Genomic DNA, 16,726 nt, shown 5'->3' on the forward strand with positions numbered 1-16,726 from the left:
GCCCTTCAATGGACATGACAAGCCCCTTGCACCTGAGGTGCTACCCCCTCCCTCAACACCCCCATACACCCCACACACCGAGACTGCCAATAAACCAATGTGCAACAGACAAACTGTGCAAGTACAGAATAAAGTAAATAAATAATACTGAGAACATGAGTTGTAGAGTTCCAGAAATTGAGTCTGTCAGTTGTTGAATCAGTTCAGCGTTGAGGTGAATGATGTTATCTCCACTGGTTCAGGAGCCTGGTGAATGAAGGGTGGAACTGTTGCTGAACATTGTGGTGTGGAACTGAAGATTCCTGTACCTCATAGATGATCTCCTGTTATTCTAGGGGGAAACCCTCCCAGGTACGCAGGACCGCACACCCTTTAAATACTGTAACACCACACTGGCCTCTTCTCATCGATCTCCACCTGCCCAAATGATTACTCATTCTGTCATCAATAATGACTTTGAACAAACTCCATCACAGAAGTTCAATCATCTAGTCTGTGTAGTTACTGCGTTTAGTTCTATGCCCTCTTTTGAATAAGTGTGTAATATTTAAAACTTCCTAATCCCTGATCTACCAACATTTGCAGGATTATGGCTAGGCCCTCCTTAGTTTCCACCTCTAGGAATGAGTGTGTGTATAGGAAGGGGGTGGGTAGAGGCAGGGTAATCCTTCTAGTGCGACAAGAGTACTCACTGCAGGTTTTACAGCAGGTGGGAATTCCAAGTCATTCCTTGTGCTCTGCATGACTACGTCTGCAGGGGACACTGTTGTGCCTTTAATACTTGAGTAATTTTGTGTATATATTGTTTGATTAAGAATTCTTGTTGATTTAAACAATAAATTGCAGGTTATGTGTAAAACTACATTAATTACAGATGTCATCATGCTACCCCCCGATACGTGTACACTTCGCTAAAAGTAACGTGATCATTACAACTGTATTTCAGACTTCTCGTGTCTTTCTTTGAATTAGTTTAATGACTTGAAGGTACTTTGTAACTTCAAAACATTAGCGATTTTAAAAATGAAGCTGACCTATTAAAATGGAGTGAAATGTTCAAACTAAAAATAATGCTGTGCAGAACATTCTAACTGAAGCACAGTTAAACATTCAAACGAGCAGTGGAAATTGCTGTTTCAATGGAATCTGCAGCAGAATGCATTTGAGTTGCAGTCAGGAATGAAAATGAGCGTGAACAAAGTTCCACTGACTGAACAGAAACCGGCCTGGCCAAACAAACTGTGCTGCCATTGTGGAAGGGGGTTACATACACCAAATAAATGCAGATTTAAAGGAGAAACTTGCAGAAAATGCAACAACGTAGGTCATATACATAGAGTATGTCGGGCAGACAAAAATAAATGGACTGCACAGGGAAAACAAAATGCTAAAAAGTCAAGCTGCAGATTCAATAAGGGCACTGATCTACAGCTCTGGATGAAAAATCCGGTAATGATGAGTGTGATGTAGGATTTTGTAGCTTTGAGATTGAGTGTGAAAATTAACAGGAGACAAGCAATATGGCTAATGCCAGAAGTGAACGTCAGATTAATTAAAATAGAATTAGACATTGGCTGAGACAACTACACCTTGATTGGAAATCCATCCACCGTTTGCATGCCACATTCCCAATAATAAAGTCAACTGAAAAGAAATTCAGAAAGGTAATAAATTATGCCATAACTGTCTCTGTGCTAAACACCATGAACTGCTCCCCAAAAAAAGGAAAAACGGGTGTTGGTGCCAACCCTCTGTGCCCCTGGTTGGAAAGTATATTGGACCAAGGAAGGACCATGCTGCTCTGAGGCAGTGTGAAAGTAACAGAAGCTGTGGTCCAGGGACAAGTTTTTGTAGGGAACATATCTGAGAAAGCTGCTAATAGGTTAATCATTGTGAAATGTGGTTTGGTTTTAAGCTGGGAGAGAGTTCAAGGAGCTTCAGAAAAGTTGCGAACTTTCAGATTTTGTGATTATGAAGAACCAGAATCTACATTGTGTGCATTAAGTTATTGCATGAACTTCAAGAGGGAGTCAAAAAAGCCTGCTTGTAAAAGTAGATGCAAAGACCAAAGCCCTGCTGGATGAATGGAAGGCATAAAAGAAAGGAGTGAATGGAGAGGATTCATCTGATGATGTTGTGAATGAGAAAACCACAAGAAGAAATCAATTCATAAAGGAGCAATAGAGGGATTAATAAGAGAATACTTTAGTCAACTAACTTCATGTAACACCCTGTATAGTACTGGTCTTATCTCATGTGACTGGTTTCTGCACTCTTTATGAGAAATATCAAATTACTTACTACTACACTAGGTGCTCGTAGGTCATCAGAAGCTCCAGGTATTGAAAGAAGGCAGTGAATACAAAACACATACTTCTGGAGTTAAGTTTTGTTTACAAAAAAGCAATATATATTTACATCAGTAAGAACAATTCAATATTCCAACATTCTGCTGGGTTCCAATTGTCAGATATCAACAAAAACCAAATTCCTGTTCAGTTAGAATCAGTGATCATCTTTAGAATAACATTTATTACTCCAAATTCTCAAACTAATTAGATCTAGTGTTATTCCCTACTTAAAGGTTTAGAGATTAACCTCTCTTTTTAAAACTCCTATTCTTAAGTATTATGGTTAAATTCAATTTCAGTTCTGGTCAATATGGCTACAAATTTAAAAATTATGTACATACATACCGCTTTCATACACAAAATGGTGGAGGAACTCAACAGGCCAGACAGCATCAATGGCTAAAACGTACAGCCCAGATTTCAGGTGGAGGAGTCCTGCCTAAGGGTCTCAGCCCAAAATGTCGACAGTACTATTTTTCATTGATGCTGCCTGGGCTGCTGAGTCCCTCCAGCATTTTGTGTGTGTTACTTGGATTTCCAGCATCTGCAGATTCTCTCTTGTTTATATATACAGCTTAACTTCTTTCACAATCCTCCAACATCACAAGTTTTAAACAAAGTAAATCTCATTTCTTGCAGAAAATCCAATTCAGATCCTTCGAATGGAAGTAAACTTATACATCCAACTGTACTAACTCCTGTACGTCATGAAACATTTAGTTCCCGCGCTGGCTCTTCAATCTTGGGTGGCTCACCATCTTGTTTCTTGGTTCATTGGATGAAATAGTTGATCATCCACAGAAAGTCAATTCACAAACCCATATAAAAATACGTGACCTGTATACAAAAGGATTACAATCTGTAAGCTTTTATACACATTCTATTTTCTATTCCAAACTAACTCAATATCACATTGTCATTTCGGAACATTTCTCAGTTACAACACTACTGAAGTATTTCAGACACGAGTTTATATACTTTGAGCGTAAAAGTTTTTACTCACCAAATCCCTTGGTGGGATTTAACAGAATTAATTCCTGGTTACATGGTAGCAATCTTGGACACTCGTCTCTGCCGATATTGTCTCGTTACAGCTGCTGCTTGTTATGGCTGTAGCTCCAATGGATCTTTTATCACTATCCTCTCTCCTCCAGGAGTATTACCCTGAGGTTTTCAAGTAAGTGATATGGTAGAGATACTCACTACTAATTCCACTTTTAACAGTTTAAATCTTTAGTTTCTAATAGTTCGCTGCTTTTCTTTCGCTTTCCCATGCTGCGATAGCCCCGCTTCATTATCGCATGGCTCTCCCCTCCCTGCTGTACTGTTTTTGAAAAAAACCGGTAAACCTTGATTTAATCCCTCCAGTTAGAACTTCCAAACATTACATATTTGGGTTTAATTAACCTGGGTTACATTCACCTTCCTTAGATCAAAATGCACAAAGTAGAAGAAGGAAAAGGAAGAGGACCTTTACAACAACCACTTACTGCAGCCTCAGAGTCATCTCCAATAACCACCACGGAGGAGGCCCAGAACCTGGGATTGTTTCACAGACACAAGTTCCACCTGACAAGCAGGGTGATCCCCCTTTTCAGCAAAGACATTATCCTACAAGAGTAAGAAATCCCTCCAAGGTGATTAAATCTTCAAGTCTGAACGGGACAATGTAAAAAATTACTATTCAGTACATAGTGTTATGTAATGCTCTGGTTCATACTTTTACTGTTAAGTTGTATGAATTTCATTTAGCCGCTCTGTAAGAGTAGTCTGTTCTGCTTTCTGCCTGTTTGGGTTCTTGTTGAAGATGATGAGGGATGATGAGGAATATGTGCCATCCAATTAGGATGGTAGAACTGAGGGGAGGTTTCTCTGTTGAGGGACACTAAGGTTGGGCTTAGAGCTTTGGTTCGGTGGAGATGAGGACAGAAGATGCCCGAGGGAACAGGTTGTAAGATTTGACCCGGAATGGAGTGTGATTCGACGAAGCCAGCGGCCAAGGTCAATGAATATGGTGAAACGTTGAGCTCTAACTTGTGCACATTTGACTGTTTAATTAGAATGGGCTCTTTTCTTTTTGTTTTCCTTTACTAACCCCTTAGTTAATTCAAGATTCATAAACATAATTCCTTTAATCGTATGCAGTGTACTGTCTGTCATTTGGTGACCCTCTAATTTGCAACAGGGTAGCAAGTTAAACAGCATCCGCACAAACTGGGGTTTGGGGTGGGAGAGCCGTCTCAATCTCACGGGTTTGGCGGGACTGGAGAGTGTCTTCCCTAGACTTATTCAGCTGAGGAAACCGGGGGATTAAATTATTTGTAAAAATAATTAAGGGTTATCTGCAAAAATAGGTGAATTGCAAAGATCATCACACTGCCAGGTGGTGCACCTCACTGAAAAGTAAAGTCAAATTTTCACCCATATTTCAGACTCCCCATGTCTTCCTTTGAGTTAATCCAATGTTTTGAAGTTACAAAACGTAGCACATGCTTTCAGTTTGCACCAGGATGCCGCACTTGAACACCAGCCAGATGCATTGTGACACATTGTCAATGCTGAAACATACATGAAGAGCATGTGTTCGGAGATGATCCTGCAGCCCAAGGAAAGAATTAATATGTGGGCATCAGGCAGAGGCAGTCCAGGAAATGACAGAGGACATCTGGCCCCCAAAGCCTTTCTCTGTGTTGGAAAATGCTGAGGATGAATGAATCCAATCACAGCGAAGATCACAGCACCGTGTGTGGCTCACTACATAAGGGGAGGACCAAGAGTCCTTTGATGATGTCTTGAATAGACAGCCATACGTCAAGGTATCATATGTTGTCTTCCTGGGACCACTGTCATTGATGTTACAGATTGGCTGCAGGGAATTCTAAATGGCAAGGATAAGCAATCAGAGATCATAGTCCATTCTGGCACTCATTGATGAAAAGAGAAGTGTGGTCCTGCAATGTGAAGTTAGAAAGCTAGCTCGTAGATTAAAGAACAAGACCTTCTACTCATAATCTAAAGGGAAAATGTTTATACTGGTTGAGGAAGACCATCCTCATGGTGGAGGAGCAATACCTGATACTCCATTTGGGGAGCTTCCAACCTGATGGCATTGATATTGAACTCTCCTTCTGGAACAGTAATTTTTCCCTCCTTTCCTCTCTTCTTCTATTCCCTACTCAGGACTTTTAGCTCTTCTCAACTGCCTATCACTTCCCTCTGGGTCCCCTTGTCTTTCGCCCTCTGCTATGGTCCACTCTTCTCTCATTTCAGATTCCTTCCTGTCCAGCCCTTTACCTTTCTTATCCACCTGGCTTGACCTCTCAGTTTCTAGCAATCCTCCTTCCCTACGCCCAACCTTTTTATTTAGGTTCTTCCCCCTTCCTTTCCAGGCCAAAAAAAGGGTCTGAAAGGTCAACTTTTTATTCATTTCCACAAATAATTCCTGACCTTCTGAGTTCCTGCAGCATTTGTTTGTGTTGCTTTGCATTTCCAGAATCTGCAGATTTTCACATGTTTATAATTATTAATATTATTTGTACTTGTACAGTTTGTCTTCTTTTGCAGATGGTCGTCAGTCTTTTTGTGCAATTTCATTGATTCTATTTTATTTCTTTGTTCTACTCTGAATGCCTGCAGGAAAATGAACCTCAAGGTAGTATATGTAGACCTATACATACTTCAACATATTGAACTTTGAACTTCTGCACATCTGATACATCTCCAGCTTTTCCTGCATTCACTTCTTGGTCCCTCAGGTAATGTCCCATCTCTCTGCTCTCCTCATTCCTATGGAGGTCCAGTGGCGGCAGTACCCCAGCTTTATACCTTTAATATCAATAAACTTTCACTATCACCTCTTTGAACAGTCTTTCAGTTGACTCCTCTCAGTCCACGCTTGCATAATTAAATGTCCATCTAGTAACATTAGCATTGGTCCAACTTAGAACTGTTATATTGTTCTATTATATTATATTATTCAGTGTTCATAACTAACTACTCAAAATCATCCAGCTATTTCGCAGTGTTACTTGCATATGATTGATATGAAATACTAAAAGTTTACCAATTTATTCATACACTGTTTTTGTTTCTGCTGCATACAAAATGTTTTGTTCCTGATTCATTGGGTTTCTCCAGTCAATGCTAATTAATTTTAAATCACTTTTCTAGATGAACGAATCAGCCCATGGATTAGTGCAATAGATTCAGAGATAAAAAAGATCAGCTGTAATTTACATTGCAGCAACTGATTCTGAAAGTTTCATATGATATATTGCAAATCATAGAAAATGCTTTACTTGGTTCCTCTTAGCAGCCCATTTTGATTTTATTTCCATATTTATTTTGATATTTAATGACTAGAAGAGTTTTGATAGGTAAAGTGAAGAGAAGGGTCATGTCAGATGATTTTAGCTGGTGTTGCACACTCAGTCTGTATAGTGTTTACAGTTGATTTTCTTTAGATTGCGGTTTTGTCTATTGGTCCATAAATTCCAGACTGAATGGTGTGAGTGAAGCCAGTCTCCTGATTTAAATGTTTATGAGCAATGTTGGGCTAGCATGGTAGCATAAGGCTTCACAGCACTAGCGACCCTTGTTCAATTTTGCCACTGCAAAATGGAGTTTTGCTTTCTTCCCATGACTGTGTGGGTTTCCACCTTGTTCTCCAGCTTCCTCCCACTTTCCAAAGACATAAAGGTTAATTGGACACATGGGCAGCATGGCTGATTGGGCTGGAAAGGCCTGTTACCGTGCTGTATCTCTGAAAATCTCTAAGAACAAGAATCTTCAGAAACAAGGAAAATAGATTTCCATGATTATTTCTTTGCTTCAGAATACATCAGGACTCAAATCATTGCCAATAATTTTCACATGTAAAATTTTAATTTTTGGCAGTCCTAAAATAACTTACCAAATTATTTTATTTTGTGTAAAACATTTTGCTTCCCCATCCTATTGATTAAATTCTATGAAATACAATCCCTAGCGCAATGAATATAATTTGGGATTTTGAATTTCTGGTTCAGAACTCACATAACCATATTTTAGTTTTGAGGAAATAGCAAGCAGGTTAGACAAAAGAGAACTGGCAGATGTCATCATTTACTTGGATTTCTGAAGCCCTTTGATAAGGTGCCTCTCATTAAGCTGCTTAACAAGATAATAGCCCATGGCATTACAGGAAAGATACTAGCATTTATTGGACATAGGTTAATTGACAGGATGCAAAGAGTGGAAATAAAGGGGGCATTTTATGATTGGATGCCAATGACTGGTGGTGTTCCACAGTGTTAAGACTGCTTCTTTTTAAATTATATGTCAATGATTTGGATAATAGAATTGATGGCTTTGTGGCCAAGCTTGCAGATGAAATGAATATAGGTGGAGGGGCAGGTAGTTTTGAGGAAGCAGGGAGTCCGCAGAAGGACTTAAACAGATTAGGAGAATGGGCAAGCAAGTGGCAGGTAGAACACAATGTTCTGCACTTTAGGAGAAGCAAGTGGCAGGTAGAACACAATGTTCTGCACTTAAGGAGAAGGAATAAACACATAGAGTATTTTCTAAAAAGAGAGAAAATTCAAAAATCCAAAGTGCAAAAGTTGTTGGGAGTCCTTGTGCAGGATTCCCTTAAGGCTAATTTGTGGGTTGAGTCAGTGGTCAGGAAGGCAAATGCAATGTTTGTATTTATTTTGGAATAACTGGAGTATAAAAGCAAGGATGTAATGCTGAGGATTTATAAGGCATTGGTTACACTGCACTTGGTGTATTGTGAGCTGTTTGTGCCCCTTATCCTTTGTGCCCCAAAAGTTGTGCTGGCTTTGGAGAGTGTCCAGAGGGGATTCATAAGAAGGTCGTTGTTGTGGCTATCCCTTGAGGTCGAGGGATGGTGGTCTTCATTCTGTTGATCTATTTATAGGTTCTCAGGGTTCTCAAGTGGCTTATGAGTCCAATCTTGGCTTTGAAAGTTCTTCCACATTCAGGACAGGTAGTTCCAGATGGCAGATCGGGCTTTGGTTGTTGCTGCCTCTCTTTCCATTTTCTTCCCTTTTCTTCTAATTCTGCACATCTGTTGGCTTCAAAAGTTGCTGTTCCCTCTCGGATGATGGCTTGCCAGAGTTTACTGTCCTTGGCATTGGTTTCCCAATTGTTGATGTCGATGTTACATTTCTTCATGTTGGCCTTTAAGACGTCTTTGAATCTCTTCTGTTGTCCGCCTCTTTTACGTTTGCCTTCTTTAAGCTGGGAGTAGAAGATTTGTTTTGGCAGATGTTCGTCTTCCATCCGAACAACATGACCACTCCATCTTAGTTGGTTCTTGATGACGAGAATCTTGATCAGAAGAATGATTGCAGTAATGAAAGGGTTAAGGTATGAGGAACATTTGATGGTTCTGGGCGTGTACTCAGTGGAATTTAGAATGATGAGGGGGATCTCATTGAAATGTTGAAAGTCCTAGATCAGATGAGGAGAGGATGTTCCTTATAGTAGGGGAGTTTAGGACCGATAGGCACACTCTCAGAATAGAGGAATTTCTTCAGCCAGAGGTTGGTGGATCAGTGGAATTTGTTGCCACAACTCTCTTGTGGAGGTGAGATCAATGGGTGTACTTTGAGTTAAGGGCCTAGCAGAGATATTTAAATCGTCCTTAGCAACAGGTGAAGTATTAGAGGGTTGGAGGATGGCCAATGTTGTTCCACTGTTTAAAAAAGGTTTTAAAAATATATCAGGAAATTGTAGTGGGGAAGTAATTGGAAGGTGTTCTAAAGGACTGGATATATGAGTATTTGGATAAACATTGACATACCTTATCTTTGTGGATGGTAAGTCGCGTCCAACCAACTTTATAGCATTTTTCAAGGCAGTTACCAGGAAAACTTATGAAAGCACGGCAGTGGATGCAATGTACATGGACTTCAACAATGCATTTGACAAGGTCCTGCAAGGTTCAGTCACTTGTTATTCAAGATGAGATAATAAATTGGACTAGATATTGGCTTTGCAGGAGAAGCCAGGAAGTGGTAGTAGATGGTCGTCTCTCTGACTGAAGGCATGTGACTAATAGAGTTCCGCAGGGATTGTTGCCGAGTCTGTTGTTGTTTGTTATCTATATCAATGACCTGGATGAAATTGTGGTTAGCTGGATCACCAAATTGGAGGATTTGGAGGAGTCGTGGACAGTAAGGAAGACTATCAATGTTTGCAGAGAGATCTGGACAAACGGGCTTAAAAATGACAGATAGATTTTCATGCAAACATGTTTGGGGTGTTGCACCTCCCCAGGGAAAACCAGGGTAGGTCTGACACAGCAAACGGTTGGGCACTGAGGACCGCTATAGAGCAATGGGATCTGGGAGTAAAGTGCCACGGAGGTGGAGTGGAGTGATGATGGCGCAAAATGAAAACTCCTTTGCTTGCATCTTCAGAAACAGCTCTATTTCCATTGTTAATATCTTTATTTTTCCGTTTCAGTGTTGCTTTCAAGGCCCTGACCTGGAATTACACGCTGACTTCAGTTCTTTCTGGAAATGGGGCCCGCTCTCGGGGTTTCATAATCGGCCGTTGTTGCTTGGCGCGCCAAGGACTCGGCCCAAGAGCCCAGCTTGGATGTGGAGGCCTAGGATCTCGAGGCTCCAGAGACTGGCAGATTAAGGATTGGTGTCATGGCAGGAGACCCGTGTGTCATTGGGGGAGTTGGAATATCTATGGCTGTGTGACTAGATCTTTGGGCACAGAGCTTGAAAAAAATGATATAACGGACTTTTAATGTCATAAAGCAACAAGTTGTTTGTTGTGTCTCCCTGCTCGCTGTGAAAACAGAGACATCTCTTTCTCCCTTACGAGGGAGACAGAGAGCCTGTGGTATGTTGAGTACTGGGTGAAACATGAAGTCTGAGGTAACTGCAAGTCTGGTAACTGGTGGGTGCTGATGGGTTTTCTTTGCCGGTGGGGGGAAGGGGGATTGTTGCTTGCTGCCGCTTACGTGCTGGAGGGAAGGGAGTTGAGGAGGACTTTAGGGTTCTAATATTTAACTGTTATTCATTTTCAGGGGCACTCCTCTGTTTTTGTGCATGGTTGTGAAGAAAAAGCATTTCAGGATGTATATTGTATACATTTCTCTGACATTAAACGTTCCTTTGAAACCTTTAAATTAATTGACAGTGGCAGCACAGGTAGATTGGGTCATAGGGAAAGTATTTGGCAGTTTGGCCTTCATAAATCAAATTATTAAGTGCAGGAGATGTAATGTCATGTTGAAATTGTATAAGATGTTGGTGAGGCCTTAGTTTGGTGTGCAATTATGGTCACCTGCCCCCAGGAAAGATGTAAATAAGGTCGAAAGAGTACAGAGAAAATTTAGAATGAAGTTGCTGGGACTGGAAGAACTGATTGAATAGGTTAGAGCTATATATTGTATACCATAGAAGACTGAGAGAAGATTTGATAGAGGTATACAAAATTATGATAGGGTAAATGCATGCAGGCTTTTCTCACTGAGGTTGAGTGGGCCTACAACTCGAGGTCATGGATTAAGAGAGAAAGGTGAACATTTTTTGGGGAACATGAGGGGAAACCTCTTCACTCAGAGGGTTGTGAGAGTGTGGAACAAGTGGCGCATGCAAGCTCGTTTTCAATGTTCAAAGAGAAATTTGGATAAGTACATTGATGGTCTGGAGGGCTATTGTCCAGGTGCAGGTCGATGGGAGTAGGCAATTTAAATGGTTTATCATGGACTAGATGGGCTAAAAGGCTTGTTTCTGTGTATTTTTCAATGTTTCTATGGCTCTGATGAAATGGCAGAACAAGACTCAAATGGCCAAATATCCTAATTCTGCTCTTATGGTTTGATTAAAAAGATGATGTGTACAGGTGTGCCTATCTTTGCAAAGGTAGAGCGTTCCTATGAAATCTTTCTTAAGCTGAAGGAGCATAAAGCGAGGAAGCATTAATTTATATGGGAAAATTTTTTGTAAAAGCCAAAATCCTCTTTGTAATGCAAAAACAGGTTACTAATGTAGGTCTTTTGTAAAAGCGAAGTGGCATAAAATGAACATTTGTTAAGTGGGGGGACACCTGTATTTTCTTATTCACATGTTAACATAATATCAAAACTAATTAGATGGACTGAACGAATTCATTCGCTTCTTGCACCAACATGTATGCTTAACAGGTTCTCAAACCCCCCCCCCCCTCCTCCATTATCTCCCAGTATGTAGAAATAAAAAAAGAAGAAAAAGAAAATACAATTTTATTTGTCTCATATCCATAGAAACCTACAGTGAAATGTGTTGTTTTATTTCAATGACCAACCCATTCTGAGGATTGTGCTGGGGGCAGCCTGTAAAGTGTCACCACGATTCTGTCGCCAACATAGCATGATCACTAACCTCAACTGTACATTTTGGAACATGGGTGTAAATCAGAGCTTTCCGCATCTCATAGGGAGGTCATAAAAACACTTTAAAGATAGTGACAAGAATTGAACCCCTATCACTGGCTATTGTGCAAAGAACTAAGCTACCATGCCACCCTTAAATAATCTGAAAGAGGGAAAAGACTGCAATATTTGATACAGCTTTATGTAAGATGTTTGCTATTTACAGAGTTTCCCATTCAGTGTGACCAGATACTTCACCCCATTTTTCAGCTCCTGTCTGAACTTCCTCTGCGTCAGTCCATAGATGCAAGTGTTGGTGCAGGAACTGAGTAGTTGCAACATGAATCCTGTTTGCTGGTTGATGTATATGGGGTTGCTGTAATACTTGTCCTGGTAATTGTAGTTTTTCATTCGCCATTTTAAGGAATGTACAAAATATGGAGTCCAGAGGAGGATGAAGTTGCCAGATAGAGTGAAGAGCAAAATCATAGACTTCTTACGGTTCTCACTCTCGGGATCATTACGATTATCGCTGTTATGCATGAGCATCTTACGGATTTTATTGGACTTTATAATATGTTTGACGGTAAGGGCATTGAATGAAAGAATGAGAATGATTGGTAACAAAGGAGTTACTACACTGTCAAATGACTCATAAGCTGCCCAGAAGGGTGAGGTATTGTAGGCAGCAGTTGCCATGCAGAGATAGGGAATGTTGTTAATCACATATCTGGGCTCACTAGTAAAGTAAAACGGGATGCTCCTCAAACAGGCCAGCGTACACACAGTGGCTATAACGACACTTGCCGTCCTCTTGGTACAGTACCTTGGTCTGAGTTTCTGAAAAGAAATGGCTACAAAGCGATCGAAGGTAAAAGCGACCGTGAACCAAACAGAGCAATCGAGGGCTGCAAACTTTGTGACAATTATCATGGAGCACACCGGAGTGATGAACAAAAAGTTTATCAGCAAATAAATATTGTTAATTCGCTTCAGCATGACTTCGACAATCACCACCATTAGATCCGCCGTAGCCATGGCAACCAAATAGCAAGTAATGCATCTGGAGAGTCCGCAATTTCCCCGGCACAGGATTACGATCGCCACCAGGTTAACTGCAACAGGAAGAAAAGAAAGTTATCACCAGACTCTGCAAATAAGCCAATGCCAGGATAAAAAGAAATTACAAGTGAAAAAAACATAATAAGAAGAACAGAAGATTCTACGTTAGGTGAGAAAGGGTAGCAAAGGATTATTATTAGCAGCTGATCTGCCTGAATGGTGGAAGATGAATTAAAAACACTGCATTAAAAGATTTTAGAACTGTGAGAATGAAAACATTGCATTTCCAGACAGCTCCACCCGCCCAAACCAAAACCCAAAAAATGCTGAAATTATTCCGCAGGTTAAAGAAAATCTGTTGTGGTAAACTTTCAATATTACTGACCTTATATCAGAGCTGACAGAAAACTGGACTGGCTGGTTATCTGAAATTTCTGAATTCAATATTGAGCCCTTCAGGCTGCCACTTGTCTACCAGAAGAAACATTCCCTTCAGCTCATGTTGGCATTAACTGGGACAGTATGAGAAGAGGTGGGGGGAGAGGAGAGAGAGAGGAGAGAGAGAGAGGAGAGAGAGAGAGGAGAGAGAGAGAGAGGAGAGAGAGAGAGGAGAGAGAGAGAGAGGGAGAGAGGGAGAGAGGGAGGGAGAGAGGGAGAGAGGGAGAGAGGGAGGGAGAGAGAGAGAGAGGAGAGAGAGAGAGGGGAGAGAGAGAGGAGAGAGAGAGAGGAGAGAGAGAGAGGGAGAGAGGGAGAGAGGGAGGGAGAGGGAGAGAGGGAGAGAGGGAGAGAGGGAGAGAGGGAGGGAGAGAGGGAGAGAGGGAGAGAGGGAGAGAGGGAGAGGGGGAGAGAGGGAGAGAACGAGAACCAAGTGTGGGCAGCAGTTAGATGGGTGCTTATTACCCTCCTTGTGGAGGTATTCTGAAAAATACTGTTACACTGTCACATACGTAACACATCGCCTAGTCTATGCTGACCTATTTGTACTAATCTCATTTTATTCTCCCCATATTCCCATTAACAACCAAGATTCTATCAGTCACTGAGCAGGACTGTGACCATTCTGTGACCAATTAACATCCCAATCCAAGTTTCCTTCAGATATTAGAGGAAAGTAAAGCTCTTGAAGAGAAATCCAATGGAGAACATTCAGTCTCTTAACAATGAGGATTAGAAGACAGAGTTGAAGCCGGGTGATTAAAGCTGTGAGACAGCAGCTCTACTGATTATGCCACTGTGACAGCACAGTGATGTCATTTACATTTGGCTGGTTAAGTGCAGACGATTCCAAGCTATGGACACTGACAATAGTTTCCCACGTTTGAAAGAATATAGGATGTCATTGTCTCATTCTGTAGAAGTGCTTGAGCACCTGAATGGTAGGAATGGAAGAAGCAAAGGGAAGGTGATGTGGTTGTATAAAACAGTGCTGAGCAAGACAGTGGTTGTTGGTGGAGATGGATGAGTGAACCAGGGAGTCAGAGGAGGAACGGTACTTCCAGATGGTGAAAGGAAGGAAAGGTGCATCAGCTGGTGGCATCTTACTGCAGCTGGTGGAAGAACATCATGCTTGTTATACATCTCTGCTTGCCCCTCTCTACCTGCCCGACACATATACTCTCAGCCACCCTTCTATAAAAATGAGTATTTACATTTTTCAATGTACATAAGAGGAGAACATAAGCATTTACACGGCATTTAGAAAATTATGCATATCAACTAGTTCCTTTCCCTTACCTGTAATGCCAATTGCTGCAAGGACAGGGTAATAGATGCTTTCAAACACAAAGATAACTGGATAGCCCATGTTATGTGTCAAGGAGAGTTGCCCATGAGACACTGTTTGAAAGTTGTCAGTCTAGTTGCAGGAGACCTTTCTTATATGCAAGAGAATGGTCTGCTGGGATTCTCACCTGCAGTGAACTCTGTTAGTTACATTCAATTAAGCAACCAGACTTAATCAACCAAAGATAAAATCTATTTTAGAAGCTATTTTCAAATTATATTTTTCTCTGGAAAACAATCGTTCTCGAGAAATCATGTATATTGTATCAATGATTAGCTTTTACATAGTTATTGCACCTGCGACCTATTCCTTCATGAGTTATCCTCACAGAACAGTGTGTTGTCTGGCAGAGGGAGCTGGCCACTGTCAGTGACTGTGTAGCTGCTGTGAATGTCCACAAGAAAATGACAGTATGACAAATACAATAAATGTTCGGTTAAGATTAGTGCAGTATAATTTTCTACAAAAAATTTAATCTAAATTTATCGGATCAGTGTAACCAGGAAACTGGTACTTTTTTACATTCGACATGGTCTTGCTCTAAAATTCAACCATTTTGGACAAATTTAAGACTTTTACTGGAACAAATTACAGGAACACAATTTCCTCATAATCCAATATTATTTTTACTAGGTGATATTGAAGGGATAAAACCGAAACTCAAATTAAATAAGTATCAGAAAGAATTTATAAAAATTGCACTGGCAGTAGCCAAAAAAGCTATTGCAGTTACTTGGAAATCGGATACACATTTAAGTATAGATTCTTGGAAGAAAGAAATCTATGGTTGTATTCCATTAGAAAAAATTACTTATAATTTAAGAGATAAATATGAAACATTTTTGAAAATTTGGAGCCCTTATTTACAAAAGACAGGATTAAATATATAGATGCTTTTAAGATGAAACAATTGGTTATTAGGGGATAGAAATAAATATACATATTAAAATTATTACGAACTCCATGGAGCATGTGGAGATCTTCCAACCACCAGGCATTCTTTCTTTCTTTCTTTCTTTCTTTTTTTTTTCTATGGGGCAGTTAGGGGGGAGGGGTTAAGGGGAGGGGGTGTGGGTTATATACATTGTTTTTTCATACTTTGTAATCATTTAAAAATGCAATAAAAAATTATTAAAAAAAAAAAAAGAAAATGAATCTCAGGGTAGTATATGGTGGCATACATATATTTTGATAGTAAATTTACTTTGGGCTTTGGTCTTTATTTCTTGCATTTTACATCTTATCTGGCCTCATCCTTTGTTTTGTTACTTGCCCCACGATCTCCTCCATTCTGCTATCATCTTTTGTCATGACATCACATCTGTATCAAGCCAATTGCTGTTCTTCCTAATCTAAACCTGACATCTATTGTATTTCCTTTGTTTTGTTTCTTAGTTCCTCCTGGGATATACAAATAACTCTCACATTTAGTTTGCACTCTCTTCTGTCTTCATACCTTCTTTAATTTCTTCTCTGTCGTTACTCCAGTTTTGCAGCCTTGTTTGACCATTTACACTTTTGTGACCAATGAAGACTTGAGTCCATCTGGGAGAGGCAGCTCCCATCTGGCATCTGCAGCTCTCTCCTCACTCTTTCTACTCAAATGTAAAACTTCCAATCTTTCAACATTGAATTTCAATCACCCATTCTCCCAGCTTTTTTATCTTTGTGATGTTTGCTGTTCACCTTATAGTCCACCCAACAACAAATTTTATCTCATCTGTTCTGAACATGCATATCTAACTCAGAGTAGGAAAAGGAGTGACCCTGCTACTGACTCATGGGGAGCTGCATTGTCTTCTTCTGTCCAGTCTGAGAAGCAACATTCCACCACCACGCTCTCTTTCCTGTTACTTTGCCAATTTTCTGCCCGGGCTAATATTCTTGTGTATTATCAGACTTGATGGTAAACCAGTCATTTGGCACCTGATGAGAAAACTTTTCAAAACACATAGCAATTATATTTCTTTCCTTAAGTATCTCCTGTTATTCCAGGGGAAAAGAAAGCTACTAAGTTAGCTGGACACCACACCCCTTCAATGACTCCGCAATGGCCTTTTCTCATCAATGTAAAACTGTCAGAGCCCTGTTGGAAACCGAAGGAGTAAAACCATTTTAGATTGCTCCTACTCTACTTACTTTATTGTCTCCTAC

General features: G+C 40.4%; 1 protein-coding gene across 1 annotated transcript; it reads right to left on the reverse strand.

The window, feature by feature from the left end:
- Nucleotides 1-11,943: 11,943 nt before the first annotated feature.
- On the reverse strand, nucleotides 11,944-14,593 carry LOC132404039 (probable G-protein coupled receptor 139). Its single transcript, XM_059988398.1, has 2 exons — nucleotides 14,524-14,593; nucleotides 11,944-12,842 (listed from the first exon to the last, which is right to left on the reverse strand). Exons 1-2 carry the CDS (start codon nucleotides 14,591-14,593, stop codon nucleotides 11,944-11,946), a joined length of 969 nt encoding a protein of 322 aa, XP_059844381.1.
- Between the last annotated feature and the right edge of the window lie 2,133 nt (nucleotides 14,594-16,726).

Source organism: Hypanus sabinus, chromosome 1 (genome assembly GCF_030144855.1).
Source record: "Hypanus sabinus isolate sHypSab1 chromosome 1, sHypSab1.hap1, whole genome shotgun sequence".
NCBI classification, from domain to species: Eukaryota; Metazoa; Chordata; class Chondrichthyes; order Myliobatiformes; family Dasyatidae; genus Hypanus; species Hypanus sabinus.

Coding starts and splice junctions, on each gene's coding strand:
- LOC132404039 (XM_059988398.1), bottom strand. CDS start 14,593: ATGGGCTATCCAGTTATCTTTGTGTTTGAAAGCATCTATTACCCTGTC. Junction 12,843..14,523: donor TGCAGCAATTGGCATTACAG/GTAAGGGAAAGG, acceptor TTCCTGTTGCAG/TTAACCTGGTGGCGATCGTA.